Here is an 18,929-nt window from a genome sequence, read left to right on the forward strand (position 1 = left end):
CATTGCCCCTCGTTGTCTTCTTGTCTTATTGATCAGTGACTTAATTGGGCGCCGCATCGAAAACCTTGACATTTTTCTGGACGGCGCTGCTGCAGCTTCCTGCACGGCCTAGACGACATGAGCATCGTGAATGGCCAGTCGATCGACAAGACAAGGATAGCATGGAACAAAAGTAGCGGCCTTGGGAAGCCCGTACGATGCACGACGTGCAAACGGGATAAGTGAGAAGGGGCATAAGAGGGGGGGCTGAAGGCGGGTGCTACGGTCGACGACAAAACCTGAAGGTCCAAAAGCGACAAAAAGTGATATATCACAATGTGGCGCGAACATGAAAACCGAGGACAATGCACTTACGCTAAATGCAGCGATGGGCGTCCTTTCGGTCCCATTGTTTCGTCTCGTCCTTTCGTGTCATTTGCAGATTTGGACCGTCGAGGGTTGAACAGCAAACAGCGACGGAGCATGGATGGCGCATCTGGTTGTTTGAGTCTTGCAAGCTGCATCTGTCCTGCGGTGTCGACGCAAGAACGGCGTAAGACGACGACGACGTAATACAATGGAGACCCTCGGAGACCGTACCAGAAACAACTTCGTAGGACCTGGACCAAGACCAGGATCAGGACCAGCTTGTTGCACATCATCCCGTCCCAAACCCAGCGCCCAGGATATGGATACGGGCAGGCACACGGCGGGTCGCCGATCACTGGGGCTGCTAAGGACACCCCGTTTGCTTCTTTGGGCATTTGCGCTGCGGGTCTGAGCCCTGCCTTAGTCCTCTTCTTATTTCTTTCCGGGACCAATGGCAGAGGCAGATCCCAAGGTCGTTTGGGGTTCTGGGTCGACTCCGCCAACTGACCTAGGTCAAAAATGTGCATCAAATCCGCATGGTCCCAGTCGACGCTGAAATACATCCTGTGCTTGATGGGCAGTCCTCTTGCTGGGTTTGCTTTCGGTGGGCCGTCCACCTTTCTGAATCCCCCGCCTCTCAGCTCCGTTTCTTCGATAGGTCGGTAACGCCTTGGGTTCGTCCGACGCCGTTAGCTTTGTCTCGTATTGTCTCGCCCTCTGCCCTTGGCTCGGGGTTTTGCTTGTTTTGTCTCGTCTTGTCTCGCCTGTAGCGGCCTCACGATGGTGGGCAGTGCCCACAGCACCAATGGCACGAAGTTCCGGTGGAGCCCGAAGGCCGGCTCTGTTTGTTGCCGCTCAGGCTGGATAGCTTATTAGCCTGCTTGTATTTGTCGTTTCCCGTCACAGAGTGGGCGACGCTGGGCTGTTGTCTCGACGAAAAGACGAAAGAGTTAAACCAAAGGGCAAAGTAACAGCGATCGCCAATGCAGAAACGGAGGAACTGGGAACATCGTACGGAGTCGACCCCATCCTGTGATGGCTCCTTCCACCCTTGCAATGGCGCTAATTGTGCGATGTCCCCAAGCGGGCCCGTGGCGGAAAGCGCGAGGGGGATGGACTGACAATAGGCAAGTGCGCAAAAACCAAGGAAAGAACGCGGCGAGGAAAGGAAAGCGCGGCTGAGGCAGGAGTGCGCGTGGTGTCCTCCTGGACTTCGTACTTGTTGCGATTTTGTCATCTTTTTTCCCTCTTCCATACAATACCTCCGACGGACGCATTGTGCCAGTCTACACGCCCCCTCTATCTTACGTTGCTTGCCGCATTTGCACAAGATCGTCAGATTCGCCGCCTCTTCTGCTGCTGTGTCTTCACAATCACCTCCCTGTCACACCTGGAGGCGCATTGGGACCTATCTGTTCGTTCCATGAGGCCCATCAGGTCCGTCTTATCGAAAAGCCCCCCTCGGACCCTCCTTAGATCCGTTGTGTAAAATAGCGAGCAAATATGGTACGGGGGAGAGGTCGGCGATGCGGGATCGCCCCACCAAATAAGACGAACGATATGATCAAAACAGCAATAACACAACGGAGTACGGCCAACTGCGCGAGTGGGTTACGAGCCTCTGACTTTGGTATGGTGGGTGTCTTGGAACATCCTGCCAAGTAATGCAGCTCATACCGAGTATCACCACAAGTATCACCACATCACTAGCCTAAAAGCACAGAGCAAAATCGGCCACCGCTCGTCGATTTCTCGGCGGCTTATCCCTAACAATCCCATGGTGCTCGAGTATTTGACTTGGAGGAGAGTACGGTGTTGTATCTGCCGACTATGATTTGATGCGTTGCTTGTCGGTCTGTCCATTTCAACGTACGCCCGAAAAGGCAGGCAAATCGTTTGCGTAAAAAGTCAGGTTGACAGGACGATAGGATGACAGTTGCCTATTACACAAGTCCCGACACAAAATCCCGGCACCCAGGGCACGGTTGGGGGAAACTGTGCACGGAGCGCACGAAAGCACACGACGCACAGGGCGATCAAGATCATGCAAGCACAACCTAAAAGAGCGGGAACAAAGCATTTTGTGTTTTATTATATTTTGTTTTGTGTGTTTCGTCCATTTAGTCCCACTCGTGCCTTGTTTCGTTTCGGTGACATCGCGTTTTCTCTTTTTATCTTGGCCTTCGAAACCGTTCGAGTGGAGCGTTACGTTTCTCCGTGCCCCGTTGTGTCGAGGGCAAATGTGGTAGTCGGATTGCATCGTGAGACATGCTCGGCAGAACGAAGGGTTTCTCGTGTGGTGAAATCTCGAGGTTCTTTCTGTTGATTTCGTCGATATTTTCGGCGCCGGGGCAACATTTGTCATTATCTCGCTTCCTTCGTGCCATTTTAAGCGCCGTGCTTTTGCGCCTTTTGCGATTTGCAATCACTATTCCTGCCGCAGGGCGCAAAGTATTTGTGTTCACGGCGACGATGTGCAGAGTACCCACACAGTTGTGCGCCTGGCGGAAATGGATGGCCCACAGGGTCACGTACACTGTCAAAACCCTTACGTCAAGTGATCTTCACGCTGGTTTCCTTTGTGATGTCGTCTTCGTTTTCGTTTGTTGCTGTTTGTTGTCGTTTTCCAGGTCTTACACGCCAGTTGTTCAAACGCATTCAAATGTTACGGACCCTTGCGGTTGCAATTACGGAGTACTTCCGTATGGGGCCAGGCTCACAAAGTTCACAATACCTGTTAATCGGGGACCATGAACACGGACTAGTTGTCCGTGTCGAGCCTTTCCTTTCTGAACCACTTGCATATTTCCGCTACGGAAACAAAATTGCACCGATGATACCTTTCATTCAAAAAGGGAGTTTGGGGTAAGATATTTTACTGGGGCAAACTATGCATTGAGAGCGACCATTTGAAGCAGTCACCCGGATCCTTGGTATGCAGCTCTTCTGAGAGGCTCTGAGTACATTGTGCATCCACAGCAGCCTGGGCAGCAGCACTGGCACCTGACACCTGGCACCTGGGCCTGGCCCGTGTGTTGCCTTCCGGGACGAGCAACGGGATCCTACCCCCTATTTGAGCCACAAAACAACCGTTCGTAATGGGGCTTTACCGAATGAAGTGGGAGGAGGTGGCAAGCCACGAGGGGGCCGTCGGGGGCCAAATGGGACTCGAGACGAGGGGCGGAGGGCAGCCAATGAAGCTATGGGCACAGGAGAGATCATTCGAGTGCCGCCTGACAAAAGTTGGGTAGGTGTGGTCGACGTCCAATGCGCGAGATGCCAACAGGCCGCTGGGTCGGGACTCCCGCGAGCGGCCGTGCGGTCACCGTGAACCTGGTTCATGGCGCAGTGGTACTGCAATGCTCCTGCGGTCGTATTCGAGCTGGAAGGTCGTATTGCATGTCTCGATATGGTGCATACTGGAGATTGTGCATGGTGTGTCCGTCAGCCATTCATCTCCTGTCCCCCTCGATGTCCTTTCAGCTGAGTGTCGGCAACAGGTGACCGAGACATTATGCAAGCTGAAAAATAACAACAAAGGGCAGCACATCGAGCCCCAGCAGCACCATCAGCCGTTGAACAAATGCGAGCATGGGGAGGAGCATGGGAGGAGCATGCGTCATCGCATGAGAGATACACAGTAGGTCGTGGCAGCTGAAAGCTGACAGGGAACAAGGGGCATGCCATTTTTGCAAAACAGCATGACAGGCGAGGGTGAAAAAGGCATATGGCCGACAAAAGCTCGCGGTCTCGCTAAGGAAAGCCGCATTATCACAATGGGTGTGGGGACAAGGGGGAGCAGGACTGGCTGCATGCGTGGAAGTTTGCGTTCTGGATGCGACGGCGCCGTACGATGGAGGACGGAAAAAAGAAGCTTTAGCGGTTGGCACACCTCGCTTGGGATCTCGGCATTGTGAATGAACATGCTGCCAAGGCCATTGTCGCTTGCTGTGCCAGCCGCTCTTTCCTTTTTCTTGTCTGTTTTTGTTTCCACTTACGGTCGTCCATTGCACCTTCCCAGCTTCCCCAGCACTTGGTCCTCAGGACCTGTGTTGGACACTAGCTCGCGACTGGCAAGAACGACCGCAACACCCCTGCCTGCAATATGGTCGGGTCATCTGATTGACCAGGCAGGCCTCGGACGCCGCACCAGACTGGTCGGCATGCAGCTGCCGGGAAAAGGGCCGCCTGCCGGTGCTAAAATAGCGCGGGTGATGCAGTACGGCGGTCCACTGTGTTTGCGGCTGGGCATGCAAGCGGAGTCGACGTCTCCGGTGGGAGCGAGCAAAAGTGAGGGGAAGAAACGCCTGAAAATAAAAAAGCTTAATTTACTGTGTAGGTGTAGAAGGAAGCACGATGTTGGACAGGTTAGGAAGGACCGGATCCGCACTATGTAATAGGTGATAGGGGTGGAAGGAGGTCGTCATGCTACGGAGGGAAGGAGCGGCCTCGGGTCTTGCCAAATGCGAACGTGGGTTTCGCGTTGTCTCACAGTCACGGAGCACATGACTTTTGTCGTTTGTGTTTGTTGTTCTGTTATTGTTTTTGAGCTCTTTCAATGCCATCAATCCTCCGATCCTCGATCCTCCCCCCCTCCACCTCCGCCTCGTGGCTATCTCTCCGGAGACAAGTGAGCGTTGTCGCGTCGAGGTCATTGCAGAAACACGGATATGAGAGGGGCAGGGGCTGCTGAGGGAGGGTCGCATTCTTCGTTTCTCTCTTTTTATTGGAACGCTTCGTTTCATTTTGCGGCATCGCTGTGTTTCTTTTCTGTTACCCGCCATAGCCCGATGTTATGAGCTGTCGTCTTGAATGCACGAATACGACTACATCTGCAGGAACTTAGTCACAACAGGGGGTGCGGTGAAACCAATGAAAGACTAGAATTCGACCCAAGAGGATCTTTGCAAAGGTCAAAGCTCCAGGCGCGACAAGAAAAGAAAAGTGCATCAGGGAAAGGAACCGTGCTAGAACGGGCCGCAAGCATACACTATTCATCACGTGTGGCCTGGCCGGGGAGAGTCAAAAGACGGCACGACAAGGGTGTAAGTTACGAAATATGTTTTTGCTCATCCCACATTCACTAACACAGGTGTCCACTTGGGACCGCCCGTACGGAGAACGCCGACCACCTTGTGTCAAACACTTTTCTTTCCTTTTTCGTCCCTCTGCTGTCGCTCTTTTTTTATTTTAATTCAACCCCTGTGCAGACATCCATATCCACGGATCACACCACACCGGTTGTCTTACAAACCATCGTCCAAGAGAACAGAGCTTGTCCTCATTCCTTCTCAGAGTGAAAGAAGGCCACTAGAACCAACGACGCAATGCCAATTGATCCGCAGACGACCTCCCGACGGCCAACTGCGTCAAACAACAAACGCCGCAACGGCAAAGCAGAGCAAACGGCAGCAAGTACCAGCTCGCAAACGCACGATAATAAAGTGGAAGATGTCCCTGAACAAGAGTGATAAAATACCAAGCAAGTGGCAGAACTGCAAGCAACTTGTTTGTAAACAGAACGTCAGGCGACGGTGAGCAAACAACGGAGCCACACAACAACAGAGCCTGGCTCGCGGAACTCGTCCAAACGGATGAAAGTGGAAACAGCCTCGAAACCACCACTCTGGTTTTGTCGGACGTCGTCGGAGTGGTGTCTCTGCAACGTGAGGTAGCTCTGTTGCCTCATCCTTCCCAGTAGCGGCAGTCTCATCGAGCGCAATAATGCTGGGTCAAGGTACCCCGGCAGTCCCAGAGTGAAGGGGTAGGCTTGTTAGGGTGACTTGAAGGAGGAGAACAGACAAAAGAAAGAAGTTGACGAGAATGGAAAAAGGAAAGAAAAAGGTGGTCAGCTCTCACGAGGCAACCCTTTTTGTTTTAGTCTGTTTTACTCCTTTTCTGTTCCACACGCCTCATTAAAACTAACCATTTACTCCGTCTAAGTATTCGCAGAAAAGCGGCAAGACGGCGAACATCTTCTCTCGAAGCCTCTCAATTCCGGAATTTCAATTACCGTTCACAATAATTTGCTTTGAGAAATCCTGCGTCACGTCACCGATCAGGGGCCTTTTCTTGGTTTGTTATCCCGCCCCTACCCATTTCCTATTTTTGTGCAGTTCCCTTACCGCTCCCCCCTTCGCTAACTAACTGATCCAGCAACCGTCCGGTCGGGTTGTTGGCAAGCATAGTGTGGAGCCTCTATCCCAGCACATCATCCCAGCAATGGGAAGCAGGGAGCGGTGGTCTCAGAACTGGAGAAACGCGGCATGAGACGCAGTATAAAATAGAACGAACAGCAATCAATGTTCCGCGAGTAAGATACATCTCGCTGATGGCTCTTTGAATGAACAGGACCCATCACGAACCAGAAAACGAGACAAAACGAAACCAGGTGGGCCGATCTCCTCTCGGTCTCTTCGGGACCTCCACTCACAGTCCTCCGCAAACGCGCCGTTTTGCCTCTACTGATGCCCGGAAGGGCAAAGAGCACCGGAAAAAGAAATAAAAAGAAGCAATACAAGAAAGAAAACGAAGGAGTATAGAACAGCTTCTGCAGAACTGCAGGAAACCGCCCATCGTCATCCCTTTCCGCGCCGTTCGTCAGGAACAGTGGTCCCTGGCGCGGGTCGACACCTTCCGGCCTGGCCTGTTTGATTTTCACCTGTGATTAATCACCGCCTTTGTTATTTCGACGTTCTGTCGTTTTGTCACTCGTCACCTCGTTTCTTTTCTGCAAACGCCCCGTCGTCTTCGTGGTAAGGAATCCTTCTGCCAACGGCTGTTTCGGACGACTTACGCTTAGAAGCCGGTTCAAAATCCAATGAAAAGAAAGCAAAGGCATGATACTTGATGTTCTCATTTCATGGAGCATGCTGAGTACATATTCGTTGAACTAAGTGCGCAGCATTCGCATTCACACCTGTTTGTCACGATTCCGCCATTCATATTGCATCGACCCGCCGTGGCCAGGCTGGTCTCGTCGATCCCGCGGCCCCGGCGCAATGGGCAAACGCTCAAGTCAACACTGAGCTATGGACAAGTGTGACAGTCTCGAATTTGCAAATACGTTCTCCCTCCTTTTCCCGGTTATCTCGCCGTCACTAGCCCTTGGCCTCTTATTGCTGCCCCTCTCTTCTCTGGGCTGACGTTTTGCATCACCGTCTCCACCTTGCACCTTCCACTAATTTTGTGCGGCGGGCCTGTCGATCTTTCGCTCCCTGTTGACCCTCTCTCTTCGTCTCCTTGCGTCATGGAGGAGAGGCGCACAAAGCGTTTGTTTGGCCGATTCCGCCTACGAAGTACAGTCACGGTATTCCGCATTGCCCACTACTGTTCCCTCAGGAAGCAGTTTCCCCCCACTAGCCCCCATTCTCTCTTCACATCTTACTCTAGCCTCTCGGATACTATCCCCTCAGACCCGAGCTTTATTCATCCTTGCCATGCTCGTCGCTCGTTTTGTCTTCTTGAGCCCTGTGTGCTGGAGAGACAGGGCCCGACCGAAACGCTGGCCACAAAATAAGACGGGAAGGAGAAACTACCTGAGAAAGAGGCAATACCGAAGTTGAAATAGCGTGCGGCTAAGACAGCTCCCGCAAGGAGAATCTAGGCCAAACTCCCAGCAGCAAATCCAATTCCAATTCCCCCCAGCCGAAACAAATGGTCAGCGACGTAGTGTCGCGCCGCTACAACACCCCAACGTCCCAGCGCAGAGGTTACCCACACTTGACATTGTATTTTCCCGCCCTCCAAGAGAGAAGTTATACAAGGCATTTTTTTTTTTGTGGGGTGATTTTTCGAAGCGTAGAAGATCTGGTTTCTCGTGCTTTCTTACCTAGAAGCCAGAGAAAAGAAGGGGAAAGCGGCGACAAGAGCACGTCGCGGAGTACTCTTCTTCTTCCACCAACACGGACCAGTCGACTTACAGGGAACCCCTGTTCAAACGAGTACGGTAATACTCTGCGGCACTCTAGCACCACCCAGTTGGGTAAAGTTTTGCTCTGGCGATATTGAAATACAAGAACCAGGCTCGTCAGTCCATGCGCGAGTGGTGGCTGCAGCCGGCTACGGCCAATAGACCATTATGTTTGCTCTCATGACTGCCCTTGCTAGTGTCGTTGGTGGTGTTCAACTAGACGCGACGGCTGAAAATGAGGAAGTGAGGGAGAGGCGAGAGACGAAAAGAACAGCGCTCGAAATGGACATAACTACGAGAGGGGGAGAGAGTCACTGTGTCGTTCTAAGAGAAGCAGGAAACGAAAAGCACAGAAAAACATAAGGTGGCATTGGTATGTTTCGTCACTTTCTTTTTTTTTTAATTTCTTTTTCTTCCTTTTTGTTTCGTTTCTTTTCCCGCTACCACGTTCCCTGTTAGCACACCACGTAAAGTGACTTACCCTCATCGCCTCCGACACCACGGCAGCTTTCCTCCTGGGGTTTGACTTGCGCGTCCGGAACTGGACGCCTTCTTTAGCTTCAAAGCGCCTCTTGGAGTTTAGTGCTGGCCAGGAATGAAGTGGTGTTAGAGGTTTGTTGCACTAACACCACTGTACGTGTTGAACAAGAATACAGGACACAAACGTGCCCTTTCATGTTTTCCTTCAAAAAGGAAAGGAGAAGAGAACGAATAAGGAAAGACCCTTGCACTACGTACCGAGTCTCCTCAGAAAAAGAAAAAGAAAATAAGACGAAACCGGCTACCAAAAACGACAGCAAACCCTGTTCAAGATACCACAGCAAACGAACGAAAGCAAGAAAGAAAAAGAAAAGAAAAGGGTGTGGAACCTGCACCTGGAGTGTTTGGCCTCGTCGTTTTGTCGTCGTCTATGCCCACTTTCTTTATCGTCTTTCAACCTCGTCTCTCTGAGCCATGCTAGTCTGGCTTTCCTTTCTTTTTCTGATTCTTTTTCGTCTCCCCCTTTTTTTCGTTCTCTATTTCTATTTCTATTCTCCCTTCCCCATTCCTTGCTCTCGTCCATTCCTCTCGTCATCTCCGCTCTCAAACCCCACCCACCGTTTTGATTTTCTTTTTATATCTTCTGTTGCCTTTGTATCACCATACAAATAAACGCCCACACACACACACTCACATCCAGATCTTGACAAACCAAACGCTACACACAACAAAACGAACGCGACAAACGCACAAACCACACATCACAAACACTCCGGGCCTTCCATTGCCGCCTCCACCTCCGGACGCCACTTTTTGTTGTTTTCGTTTGGATTGGGCCCAATCGACTCGGTTCAAAGTCCGCACCTCTGCCTACAGAATATCACCAACGGCAAATTTCTTGGCGACCAATTCCTGTCCCATCCTCATATCATTTTATTGTCTTCTGGCCTCTTTGTACGCATTTGCTCTTGTATTGACCATTTTCATATTGTTTCCCCCTTTCGTTCTGTCATAGTCCACTTCTCTCACGTCTTTCGTTACCCTTCCTCATCACCTTTTCATCCTGTTCCGTTTGGTCTCGTGTGACGGCCGTGAACATTTTTTATTATTATTTTCGTGCTCTTATGATACCTGCGTCTCCGCTCGGCCAGGCACGTCCGCCTCTCGCCTCGCCTCTGCGCCCTGTCTGTTTTTGTCTGGTTCCGGTTGTCTTATTCTGACTGCCCGCGCCCTCTTCTTTTCCGCTTTGATAACCTGATATTTCGTCCATCTGGCCCTCAACGGTATCGATGGTTTTGGCAGTTTGACTGTTTGACAACTCTATCTTCGTTCCCGTGAATTTCTGTCACATTTTTGTTGTTTTCTTTGTTCGCTGTCATACTTTCGTATCGATTTACTGTATTTTTTCCCCTTCCTCGGATCCGTTTGATTTGTGCCATCGGTTTGTTTGGTTCATCTTCTTTCCGTGCCGGGGCCGTTCACCCACAGAAACGAGAAAAACGTGTCGAACTGAATTGACCGCACACATAGTGACTGCACTGTGCTCCGTCTCTCGGTTCCTCATATTTCGTTTCTCGTCTGTTCCTGCTTCATCATTTTTTTTTGCTGCTCTGCTTGGGCTTTGCCATTCCCTTCCCTTCACTTCCTTCCTTCCACCGGCCGTCCTACCACGAGCAACACACGCCCCTCTCCCCCCCCCCCAAAAAAAGGAACCGATCAAAATACGGCAGAAACGAACCGATTCGCAAACCACTGGAAGCAAGCTCCGTCGACCTGCACAACTGCTCTTCCGTGTCTCTGTTCGCTCTTGTGTATTCACTTCATTATTTTTATCCGTCTTCTCATTCTTTCTTGTGCACTTCGCCATCTCTCTCGTGTGGCCATGGACTTCCAGCCTTGGGGTATAAAGACACAAGGAGTCGCCCTTCTTCCTCCTCCCAACTTTCGTCACCATCACTATCATCATCACACATCTCGTCGTCTCTCACAGCATCACCAAGGCATTTCAGCACAACTGGAGCATCCCACACAACCCACACAACCCATACAACCACAACACCGCATAGAACTTCAACAGCAACAGACACGCCGGCCATTCTCGCCATATTCATTATCATCTTCTACGACGGCCTGCTCTCAGTCAAGCAACGCGCATCCGCTACCTCCGCTAACGTCAACATCGACAAGAAGACCACTCGCAACACCGTGGGCAGATCTACACACACATACAAGCCTCACAATGCCTTTCACACGCAATCTCTTGCTGTCGATTCAAGACGACGAGACCGTCATGCCATCCTCTCCGTCTTCGCCCTCGCTCATGGCATGTGACCCATTTGCCGTCATGCCCATGCAAGACGATGGCTTCCCCCTACCAAGCAGTCCCGCCTCGCCGAACGTGCCACACCCGCGGTTCATTATCCCGTCCGGCGGCAGTGAAGGCATCCGCAGCGTTCCGGTAGGTCCACTTTCTTCTCTTTTGTTTTGTCTACTGTTAATTTTCATTTCCTTATATTTCATGGCTTTCGTTTTCTTCGTCTGACATTGCAGCTGCCCGGTGTTCGTTGCCCAAAGTGCGCCAAGGATGGTAAGGAGGTCTGGGTGATTCCCGGCCGGGCGTGCGGTTACTGTGGCACGGCGTGTGGTTAGGTTCGCAATGCTCGCTGCAGTTGCTTAGTACACTTGCCATACCTTGCTTGCCCCTGCTTTTTTTTTATATGTTTCTTGTTCTACTGTATCACTCTCGCCTCATTTTCTGTTTGTCATCCTCAACATCTTTGTTTCATTGCCTTCATACCCTTTGAGATGTGTTGGTTGTGCAATGGCACTGGACAAGACGCAAGTCTTTGGAACGGGAGGGCCAGATTAGTTTGTTCTTTGTTATTGTTCTCTAGTCTGCTTGCTTGTCAGAGATGATGGAAGGTCCTGGGGTGACAAAAAAGACGATAAACCGACACACAGCGGCAAAAATGACATTGGGACGTATGTGAATACGGAGAAAGAGGAAGCACCTAAGCACTTGGGGAGTTACACTGTTTTGGTTTCTTTCTTTTTAATTGTCTTGCGTCTCTGTCTCTCAAATTGGTTTTCTATTGTTACACGCCACGTCAAAAGGGAGGGACGGCGCTTCGGAAGCGGGAATAATTCTTAATTTTGATATTGCTTTGTATGGCTTACTGCATTTGAATTTATTTATTTTATATACTCCTTTTTCTCATCAGTTTATCCTCCTCAATTTCTTCATTCACCCCACGCAAATCTTTTACTCTTGTTGTCGTCACCACCCTGCTGCGACAGCCCATCATATACATATAAATGAAAAACTACTTGGGCCGCTGTTGGGCCCAAAGAGGGGCAATTCGATGCACAATATACAAAATATATTATCGCACGAAACATGGAGCCATACAACGACACGAGATACACCGCCACAAACACACAAGAACACGGCGTATTACTACACCAGTCCAAGGGATACTACCCTTCTCCCTTCAGCAACACCTGGTCGAGTCTTTGTCTGCATCTCTTTTGTACGTTGCTGCTTCACCTGCTGTTTGGGATCACTTTCACTTTTTATTCTGTTTTTATTTCGTCTTTCCTCTCAGTGGCATTGTTACATGACATATACGCTGGAGAGTGACAGCATGCTTTACTCCATCCTCTTATTTTGCGTCTTGTGGCCTTGTGTTCCCAAAAGGCAGTAGTTTGAGCAGTTCCTGCGGGCAAAAAAGACAAACGGCAGAGAGCAGGGAGCAGAAAGTACTTTTAATATTCTTCTTAAGCGATTTCTCTCCTCCCATTTGATTCTGCTCCCTTTCCGTCTCCATCTCTCGCATCTCCACTCGTTCGTACGACGGTACACAGCCATATGGCACACAAACCCTATCCACCTATGTGTGGCAAGCTCTGAGCACGAACGGTTCCCGAACAGTGATTTTGTGTATCTTTGTTTCTGTCCTTCTATGTTGGCCCGTGTCTGTTGGAGAACGATGACTCAACCAGATACAAAAAAAAAATAGAAATAAAACCAACAAGACGTGTTACGTGTTCCGCTGTTACTCCAACTCAAGCATAGGTCGACCGACGGCACCGGATGTGCGACAATTAGGGACCCGGCGCGAATGAAAGTGAAAGGACCGCACCTGCTCGGTCTTCCGGTTTTTCAGAATTTACATTTCCCACCTGTGGACGGTCTGTCGCCTTGCTTCGACCCAACTGCTGCATTTGTTTATCTGACAGGCTGTCTGGTGTTGCAGTTGTATCACCCGCCGTGGTGAGAACATCGGGCCACCTTCCACCCGATGCACGCACAGCCGATTCTGCAGGACGCTCTGCTGCGAGTTGCAGGAGTCTGCTGTATCTGACATGGGAAGACAGGGGTGGAGACGATGCTGGGAACAAGAGCATTGTTTGCACAGTGTCTCTTATTGGCCCACCTCTGACTCTTGCAGAATGCAGCCTGCCAAGAGACCGCCTTTGTTTACGTCTACCCGTCGGGCTGTTCTACGATGGCCATTCATCATTTAGAGTTGTGTTCCCTATTATTTTGCTTTGCTTTTTATACTTTTTCTCTTTATTTTATTTCTTTTATCTCTGGACATTCCCTACCCGCTCCGATGGCGGCCGGATGGCTTTACGCACCGGCCCATTCTCGTTTGATGAGGCTCCAGCTTTGAGTATGTGAAGAATATGAATCAGAATCAAAATTAGAATCACAACCAGAATTAGAATCAGAATCAGAGTGGCGGTCTGCACATGCACGTAGCCTTTTCATTCGTCTCGCCATCTTGTTCGGGCCAGTTCCTTCCCCTTTTATTTCAGATGTATTTTATTATAGTTATTCCAATTTCATTTATCGTAGTCGATTTGATTTGATAATGAAATCTTTGTGGATATGTCACCCGTGAACATCTTCTATACACGTCTTCGTTCACTAGACTCTCCTCGCACGACAAAATGAAAACAGTCTTTCTTTTTTGACTCGTGCTCTTGTTGACCTCGGAGAATTTACGCCTATTGTTTCTTGGAAAAAAATTGGGCACGATTGCGTTCTCAGGCAAAGTGCTTCACCTGTGGGACATTCTGTCGCGTTCTCCTTCTACATACTCATATCACACACACACTCAAAATAGATTGACTTGTATCACCGTTTCCAGGCTTCGTGCAGAGCTTGACACGGGCGTTTTGATAGTTTTATGTGATCGTGCTAGAGTTTAACTTGTACACATGCTCTCTTTTCCATCTGCAATGCAAGCCAAGAAATAAGACACTTGTTGACAGCTGTCATTCATTTTTTCCTTCAACCGTGTATGTAGTACGGTCTTTGTTTTCTGGTCGCACTACTGCTTCACACCTGACATACACGTGGTTTTCTTGGCTAGGTTGCCCTGCTGTGGGACGTACCAGGAATGGCGTCTGTGTTGACGTCTGTCTCGTGAGAGACAGAAATGCATGGGCAGTGATGTGTGAGCTACAATGTGGCGTGGTGGACAGTTTTGCATATAAAATGATCATGAGACTGGCATCGGCTGGAAGAGACATATCGGATCTCGGTTACTCACTTTATTTTCGAATAATTTCCTTTTTATGTCTATTTCCTTTTTATCTCATTCATTAATTCCCATACTTTCACGTCTTGACTGTAGTGCTGTAGTTGTTGTTCGTTCATAACTTTGACTCCTTTTTACTCATTGCTCCAAGAACTGAATGTGATTACTAATCTCACGTAAGACGATCGGTGAGGTGCAATATGAGAATAAGTAAATAAACCATGAGTGGGTTGAGTGCTGAGAATAAGAGCGAAATTGCAATGCGAGCTAAACAGTTGTGTAGGACTTTCTCAGAGATGCTCATCCCGTCCGAAATCTTGGGTTTTGCATCCAGGACAGGATGAACCGCCAGTCCATCATCTATCTTGGCATCCACATATCCACTTCATGCTGGGGTCTGCGCTTTCTTGGCGAAGATCTTGCGGTGGGACTTAATTACCAGGGAGATTTCAATGTTGAGATCCTTGTTGAGCATACGAAGTCATAAACGTAAGAGTGCATTAGGAATAGGGAAACGATTTGGTGTGATAGTACGCAATGTTCCCATTGCGAATCAATTGTGAACTCTGATTTCGTCCAAGTCTTGACGATTTCGTTGGTTGTCGTCGCTCCATATCACCTGCAGCACTTTGTAGACTGAAGCATGGATCACTAATATCCAATGATGACGAAAGGCAGCTTTTTGCTCTTTCCATTGTTTTTCGTTTTTTATTTTTTCTTCTTTTTTTTCTCTCTTTTTTAAAGCCCCAAAATCCCCCAATGCCCACTCCTGTCGCACCCTGCACGGATAATTGGCGGTGCCTGACACCTGCTGCGCGCCATGTTTCAGATTGGCAAACTTGTGCTCTCCGCGACACTTTCTGTGCCAAGACGACACATCCCCGACGACAATCCGTGCGTGTAAGTCGCACTACTAAGTGGGCAAAGTCGGTAAACTCTCTGTTCGTCTATTCCGTTTCATTTGTATGGTTCCGACAGTCGATCACGCCAAGACTGAGCCTGCATCTGGGGAAGAAGACAAATGGGAAGAAAGACGAGAGAGACGACAGGAAAGAACAAATCCTTCATGACGGACAAACACCAGAAATCAAGGCCAACGCTGTATTTGAACAAACCAAATCCAGAAACGACCCAACGGCCCAAACGATAAGGAGAAAGAAAGACGGAGATGGTCGATCCCCCAACAAGCTGGAGGTTGGCTACCATTCTTTGTCGGCTTCTTTTCTTCTTCGTTTCGTCATTCCCGCTGGACTGGACGTGATTTGATTTGATTTGATTTGTTTTTGGAGTTCTCGGTTCCAACAGCCGGACTCGCTCCTCGCTGTCCATTCCGCCCGTCTTATTGTGTGCCTGTTCTTCTTGCTTTGTGCCCTTGATTGCCGGGCTTTCGCTTTGCGTGGTGAGTGTCCGTCCATCGTAACTCACATTTATCCCCCAGAAGAGCATCTGTACTCGAAGCGTAGTGTCGTTTGTCCATTTTTTTTTGTTATCGTCGGTCGTCGCCGTTTGTCGTCTTTGGTCGTTGCGTGGGTGTTTCTGCTGCTTTTAAACAAACCCAGTCCCAATATCCTTGACGTATCGCCCTCTTCCTTTTTTTTTCTCCATCTCCTCCCAGTTTCTCATATTTTCCGAGTCTGTTTCTTTGCTCTAACCTCCTTGTGACACCTCCCCGTTGGCGAGTCATGGCGCGACAAGGGCGTCTCTGACCAATCTTGTCCTTGCAGCCCTACCACTACGTCGTCTTTGCACCCATTTCGCTTCGGCTTCTTCTGTTTTCTGGTCCATCCTCCCTCCTCTGCTCAGTTCTTATCCCGTTTGCGATATTTCGTGAGCAAGTTTCTTCCTACTTAACCCCTTCTGTTAATTCCCCTATCAATCTCACACTCCTACCAGTATCCTTCCCACCCCTTCCTGCATCAGAAACTTGCTCATTCAAAGCGAGCCACACTTTGGACAGCCGCCTACTCAGTAACTTGCCCAGTCGCCCGTCTTGGCAAGGTGTGAGGCGCTGGCCCAATATTGACATACCGATACGGAGTACACTGACACACAATGGCGCCATCTCAGTTAAATACGTCATCGCCCCGGTCCCTTGGCTTGATCAATGATGCCATATCTTCTGCTGCCTCGCCTCTGCAGGCCAGCTTCCAACTAAGCTGTCGTTCACCGGTCCGGCCCACACACGATATCGGCACTAGCGCCGGTACTAGCGTATCAGGCGGAGCGGGAGCAGCCGGCTCCCGTCCGCACCGAGGAAGCGCTCGGCATGCACTTTCCTTATCGCCTAACAACACAGTCGCATCGGCCTTTCTAGTACCGCCGCTACGGCAGTTCGGACCGCTACCATCGCCGTCAAGACGGACGTGGCCCACATTACCAGGGGATGGGAGCAGTCGGGACACTGTTGTCGATGAAGACGACGATGCCGATGACCTCGACACTGTGAATGACCGCTCGTGGTTTCTACCAAGATCACCACCCACACCCGGAGTTGCGCCTTTCAACCGTTTCTCTCACGCCCACGCCCGCGATGACGACGACACAAAACTGGGCGTCGTATCGGCCGTCAGCATCATCGTCGGCAAGACCATTGGCGTCGGTGCCTATTCCGTGCCGTCGGCCATTTTCGAAGGCGTGGGCTCGGTCGGCATGGCCTTGCTCGTCTGGGCTGTCGGCAGCCTGATTTCGTTTTGCGGCCTCGCCGTCTATCTGGACCTGGGCACGGCCCTTCCCCGCAGCGGCGGCGAGCGCGTGTACCTGGAGCGCATCTTCCGCCGGCCGCGCATGCTGGCCACGTGCATGTTCATGGCCTATGTCGTGCTGCTCGGCTTCTCCACGCCGAACGCCATAGTGCTCGGCGAGTACGCCCTCTACGCCCTGGGTGTGCCCGTGAACCGCTGGAATGTGCGCGCCATTGCCGTCGTGTCGGTGACGGTGCTGTGCTCCGTGCACGCGTGGCAGCCGCGTCTGGGTCTGAAGCTGATCAACGTCCTGGGCGCCGTCAAGATGCTGATGCTCGTGGTCGTTGTCATATCGGGGGTCGCAGGGGGGATAATGGGTGTGGGGTCGGATCCGGCTCGTACAACAACGACAACGAATTCTACCGCTGCCGCCACAGGCATAGTGACGGGCCGCCAACTTGACGCCGGCATCAGCACGGCCCGTCGTAACTTCCAGGACATTTGGGCTGGCTCGTCGTCGCAGCCCTACGACTATGCAACTGCCCTCCTCAAAGTCATCTACTGTTTCCGCGGCTACAGCACCGCCAACCAGGTGCTGTCCGACGTCCGCGACCCTGTACGCACTCTGCGCGTGGCTGCACCGCTGGCTCTCGTCCTTGTGTCGCTGTCGTATCTGGCCGTCAACGTCGCCTTTTTTCTCGTCGTCGACAAGGACGCCTTCCGGTCGGCCGGAGTCGTGGTGGCCGGCGTCTTTTTCCGCAACCTCTTTGGCGACGGCGTTGGCGCACGAGTGCTGCCCATTTTTGTCATCATTTCGGCCGCAGGTAACATTGCCGCGACGTCGTTTGCGCAGGCCCGAGTCAACGAGGAGCTGGCCAAGGATGGCCTGTTGCCGTTTGCTTCGTTTTGGCGGTCGGGCGATAAGAAGGACAAGAAGGTGGTGATGGACACGATGGGGACAACGGGGACGATGGGGACGATGGGGACGATGGGGACGATGGGGACGATGGGGACGATGGGGACGATGGGGACAACCACCAATCCAACGCCCTCCCGTGGCTTGTTGCTGCACTGGCTTGTGTCCGTGCTGGTCATCGTCGTACCGCCGCCCGGCAAGATATACAACTTTTTGGTCGACATTGGCGGCTACCCCGTATCCGTTATCAGCGTGGCCATCGCGGCCGGGTTGCTGTACCTGCACACCACGCCATCAGAGCGCTGGGTGTCGCCGTGGCCGGCGCCGCGCCTGGCCATTATCGTCTTCGCCACCAGCAATTGCTTGCTGCTCGTCTTGCCGTGGATCCCACCCGTCGGTGGACGCGGCGAGAGCGAACGCTTTGCGTCGTATGCGTATCCGATGACGGCCCTTGCTGTTATTGCCAGTGGTGCGTTGTTCTGGCTGTGGTGGCGGTACCGAGGGCTGGGCCGCATCTCTGCTGAAGCGTCGTCGGTCGGTACAAGGAGAAGGCATGACAGCAGAACATCAAGGAACTCACCGCCTGGCTGGGACCGCATGAAGTTTGGCATGTCCAAGGTCGGTGTTCGGGATAGCAGCAGTGAAGGCAGCAGCAGCAGTAGCAGCAGCCCAAAGGCGGAAGAGGACGGTGACGATGACGGAGACCGTTCGGTTCATGGTCCTCTGCTCGAGGACAACGACACTGGTTCATCACAGCCAGTCAACACCTCAACCACGATCCGAAGGAGGGCGCCTTGTGGGTGTCCGTCGCTGCACTAAGTTGCACTAAGTGGCATATGTAGGACTAATGGGACGACAAGGGACCAAGAAGAGAAACACGCGGTATTCTTGTATATAAGCGAAATGACATGTTGCGATACAATAGATAGATACCTTGCGACCTCTTGACATTGGAACGCCCGCGTGGCAATGAATTCAAAAAAAAAAAAAAAAAAAAAGAAGTGGATGCCAAAGAGCATAAATGTACAAAAGAAGTAACAAAT

The 18,929-nt window shown here is 51.1% G+C and overlaps 6 protein-coding genes across 6 annotated transcripts; 3 read left to right on the plus strand and 3 right to left on the minus strand.

Moving 5' to 3' along the window:
- Nucleotides 1-350: 350 nt before the first annotated feature.
- Nucleotides 351-911, minus strand: SPSK_03660 (uncharacterized protein; the record flags this gene model as incomplete). Its single annotated transcript, XM_016730495.1, has 1 exon — nucleotides 351-911. The coding sequence occupies one exon, from the start codon at nucleotides 909-911 to the stop codon at nucleotides 351-353; it is 561 nt and encodes a 186-aa protein (XP_016585406.1).
- Nucleotides 912-3,417: 2,506 nt separating this feature from the next.
- On the minus strand, nucleotides 3,418-3,690 carry SPSK_03788 (uncharacterized protein; the record flags this gene model as incomplete). The annotated part of the gene is made up of 1 exon (XM_016730622.1): nucleotides 3,418-3,690. The coding sequence occupies one exon, from the start codon at nucleotides 3,688-3,690 to the stop codon at nucleotides 3,418-3,420; it is 273 nt and encodes a 90-aa protein (XP_016585407.1).
- Nucleotides 3,691-10,581: 6,891 nt separating this feature from the next.
- Nucleotides 10,582-10,845, minus strand: SPSK_03792 (uncharacterized protein; the record flags this gene model as incomplete). The annotated part of the gene is made up of 1 exon (XM_016730626.1): nucleotides 10,582-10,845. One exon carries the CDS (start codon nucleotides 10,843-10,845, stop codon nucleotides 10,582-10,584), a length of 264 nt encoding a protein of 87 aa, XP_016585408.1.
- A 134-nt stretch (nucleotides 10,846-10,979) lies between these two features.
- On the plus strand, nucleotides 10,980-11,389 carry SPSK_03714 (uncharacterized protein; the record flags this gene model as incomplete). Its single annotated transcript, XM_016730548.1, has 2 exons — nucleotides 10,980-11,198; nucleotides 11,291-11,389. 2 exons carry the CDS (start codon nucleotides 10,980-10,982, stop codon nucleotides 11,387-11,389), a joined length of 318 nt encoding a protein of 105 aa, XP_016585409.1.
- Nucleotides 11,390-15,048: 3,659 nt separating this feature from the next.
- On the plus strand, nucleotides 15,049-15,555 carry SPSK_03677 (uncharacterized protein; the record flags this gene model as incomplete). Its single annotated transcript, XM_016730512.1, has 2 exons — nucleotides 15,049-15,189; nucleotides 15,268-15,555. 2 exons carry the CDS (start codon nucleotides 15,049-15,051, stop codon nucleotides 15,553-15,555), a joined length of 429 nt encoding a protein of 142 aa, XP_016585410.1.
- A 786-nt stretch (nucleotides 15,556-16,341) lies between these two features.
- Nucleotides 16,342-18,705, plus strand: SPSK_03096 (high affinity methionine permease; the record flags this gene model as incomplete). Its single annotated transcript, XM_016729937.1, has 1 exon — nucleotides 16,342-18,705. One exon carries the CDS (start codon nucleotides 16,342-16,344, stop codon nucleotides 18,703-18,705), a length of 2,364 nt encoding a protein of 787 aa, XP_016585411.1.
- Nucleotides 18,706-18,929: the final 224 nt, after the last annotated feature.

The sequence above is a fragment of the Sporothrix schenckii genome (assembly GCF_000961545.1).
Source record: "Sporothrix schenckii 1099-18 chromosome Unknown Cont47, whole genome shotgun sequence".
In the NCBI taxonomy this organism is placed as follows: Eukaryota; Fungi; Ascomycota; class Sordariomycetes; order Ophiostomatales; family Ophiostomataceae; genus Sporothrix; species Sporothrix schenckii.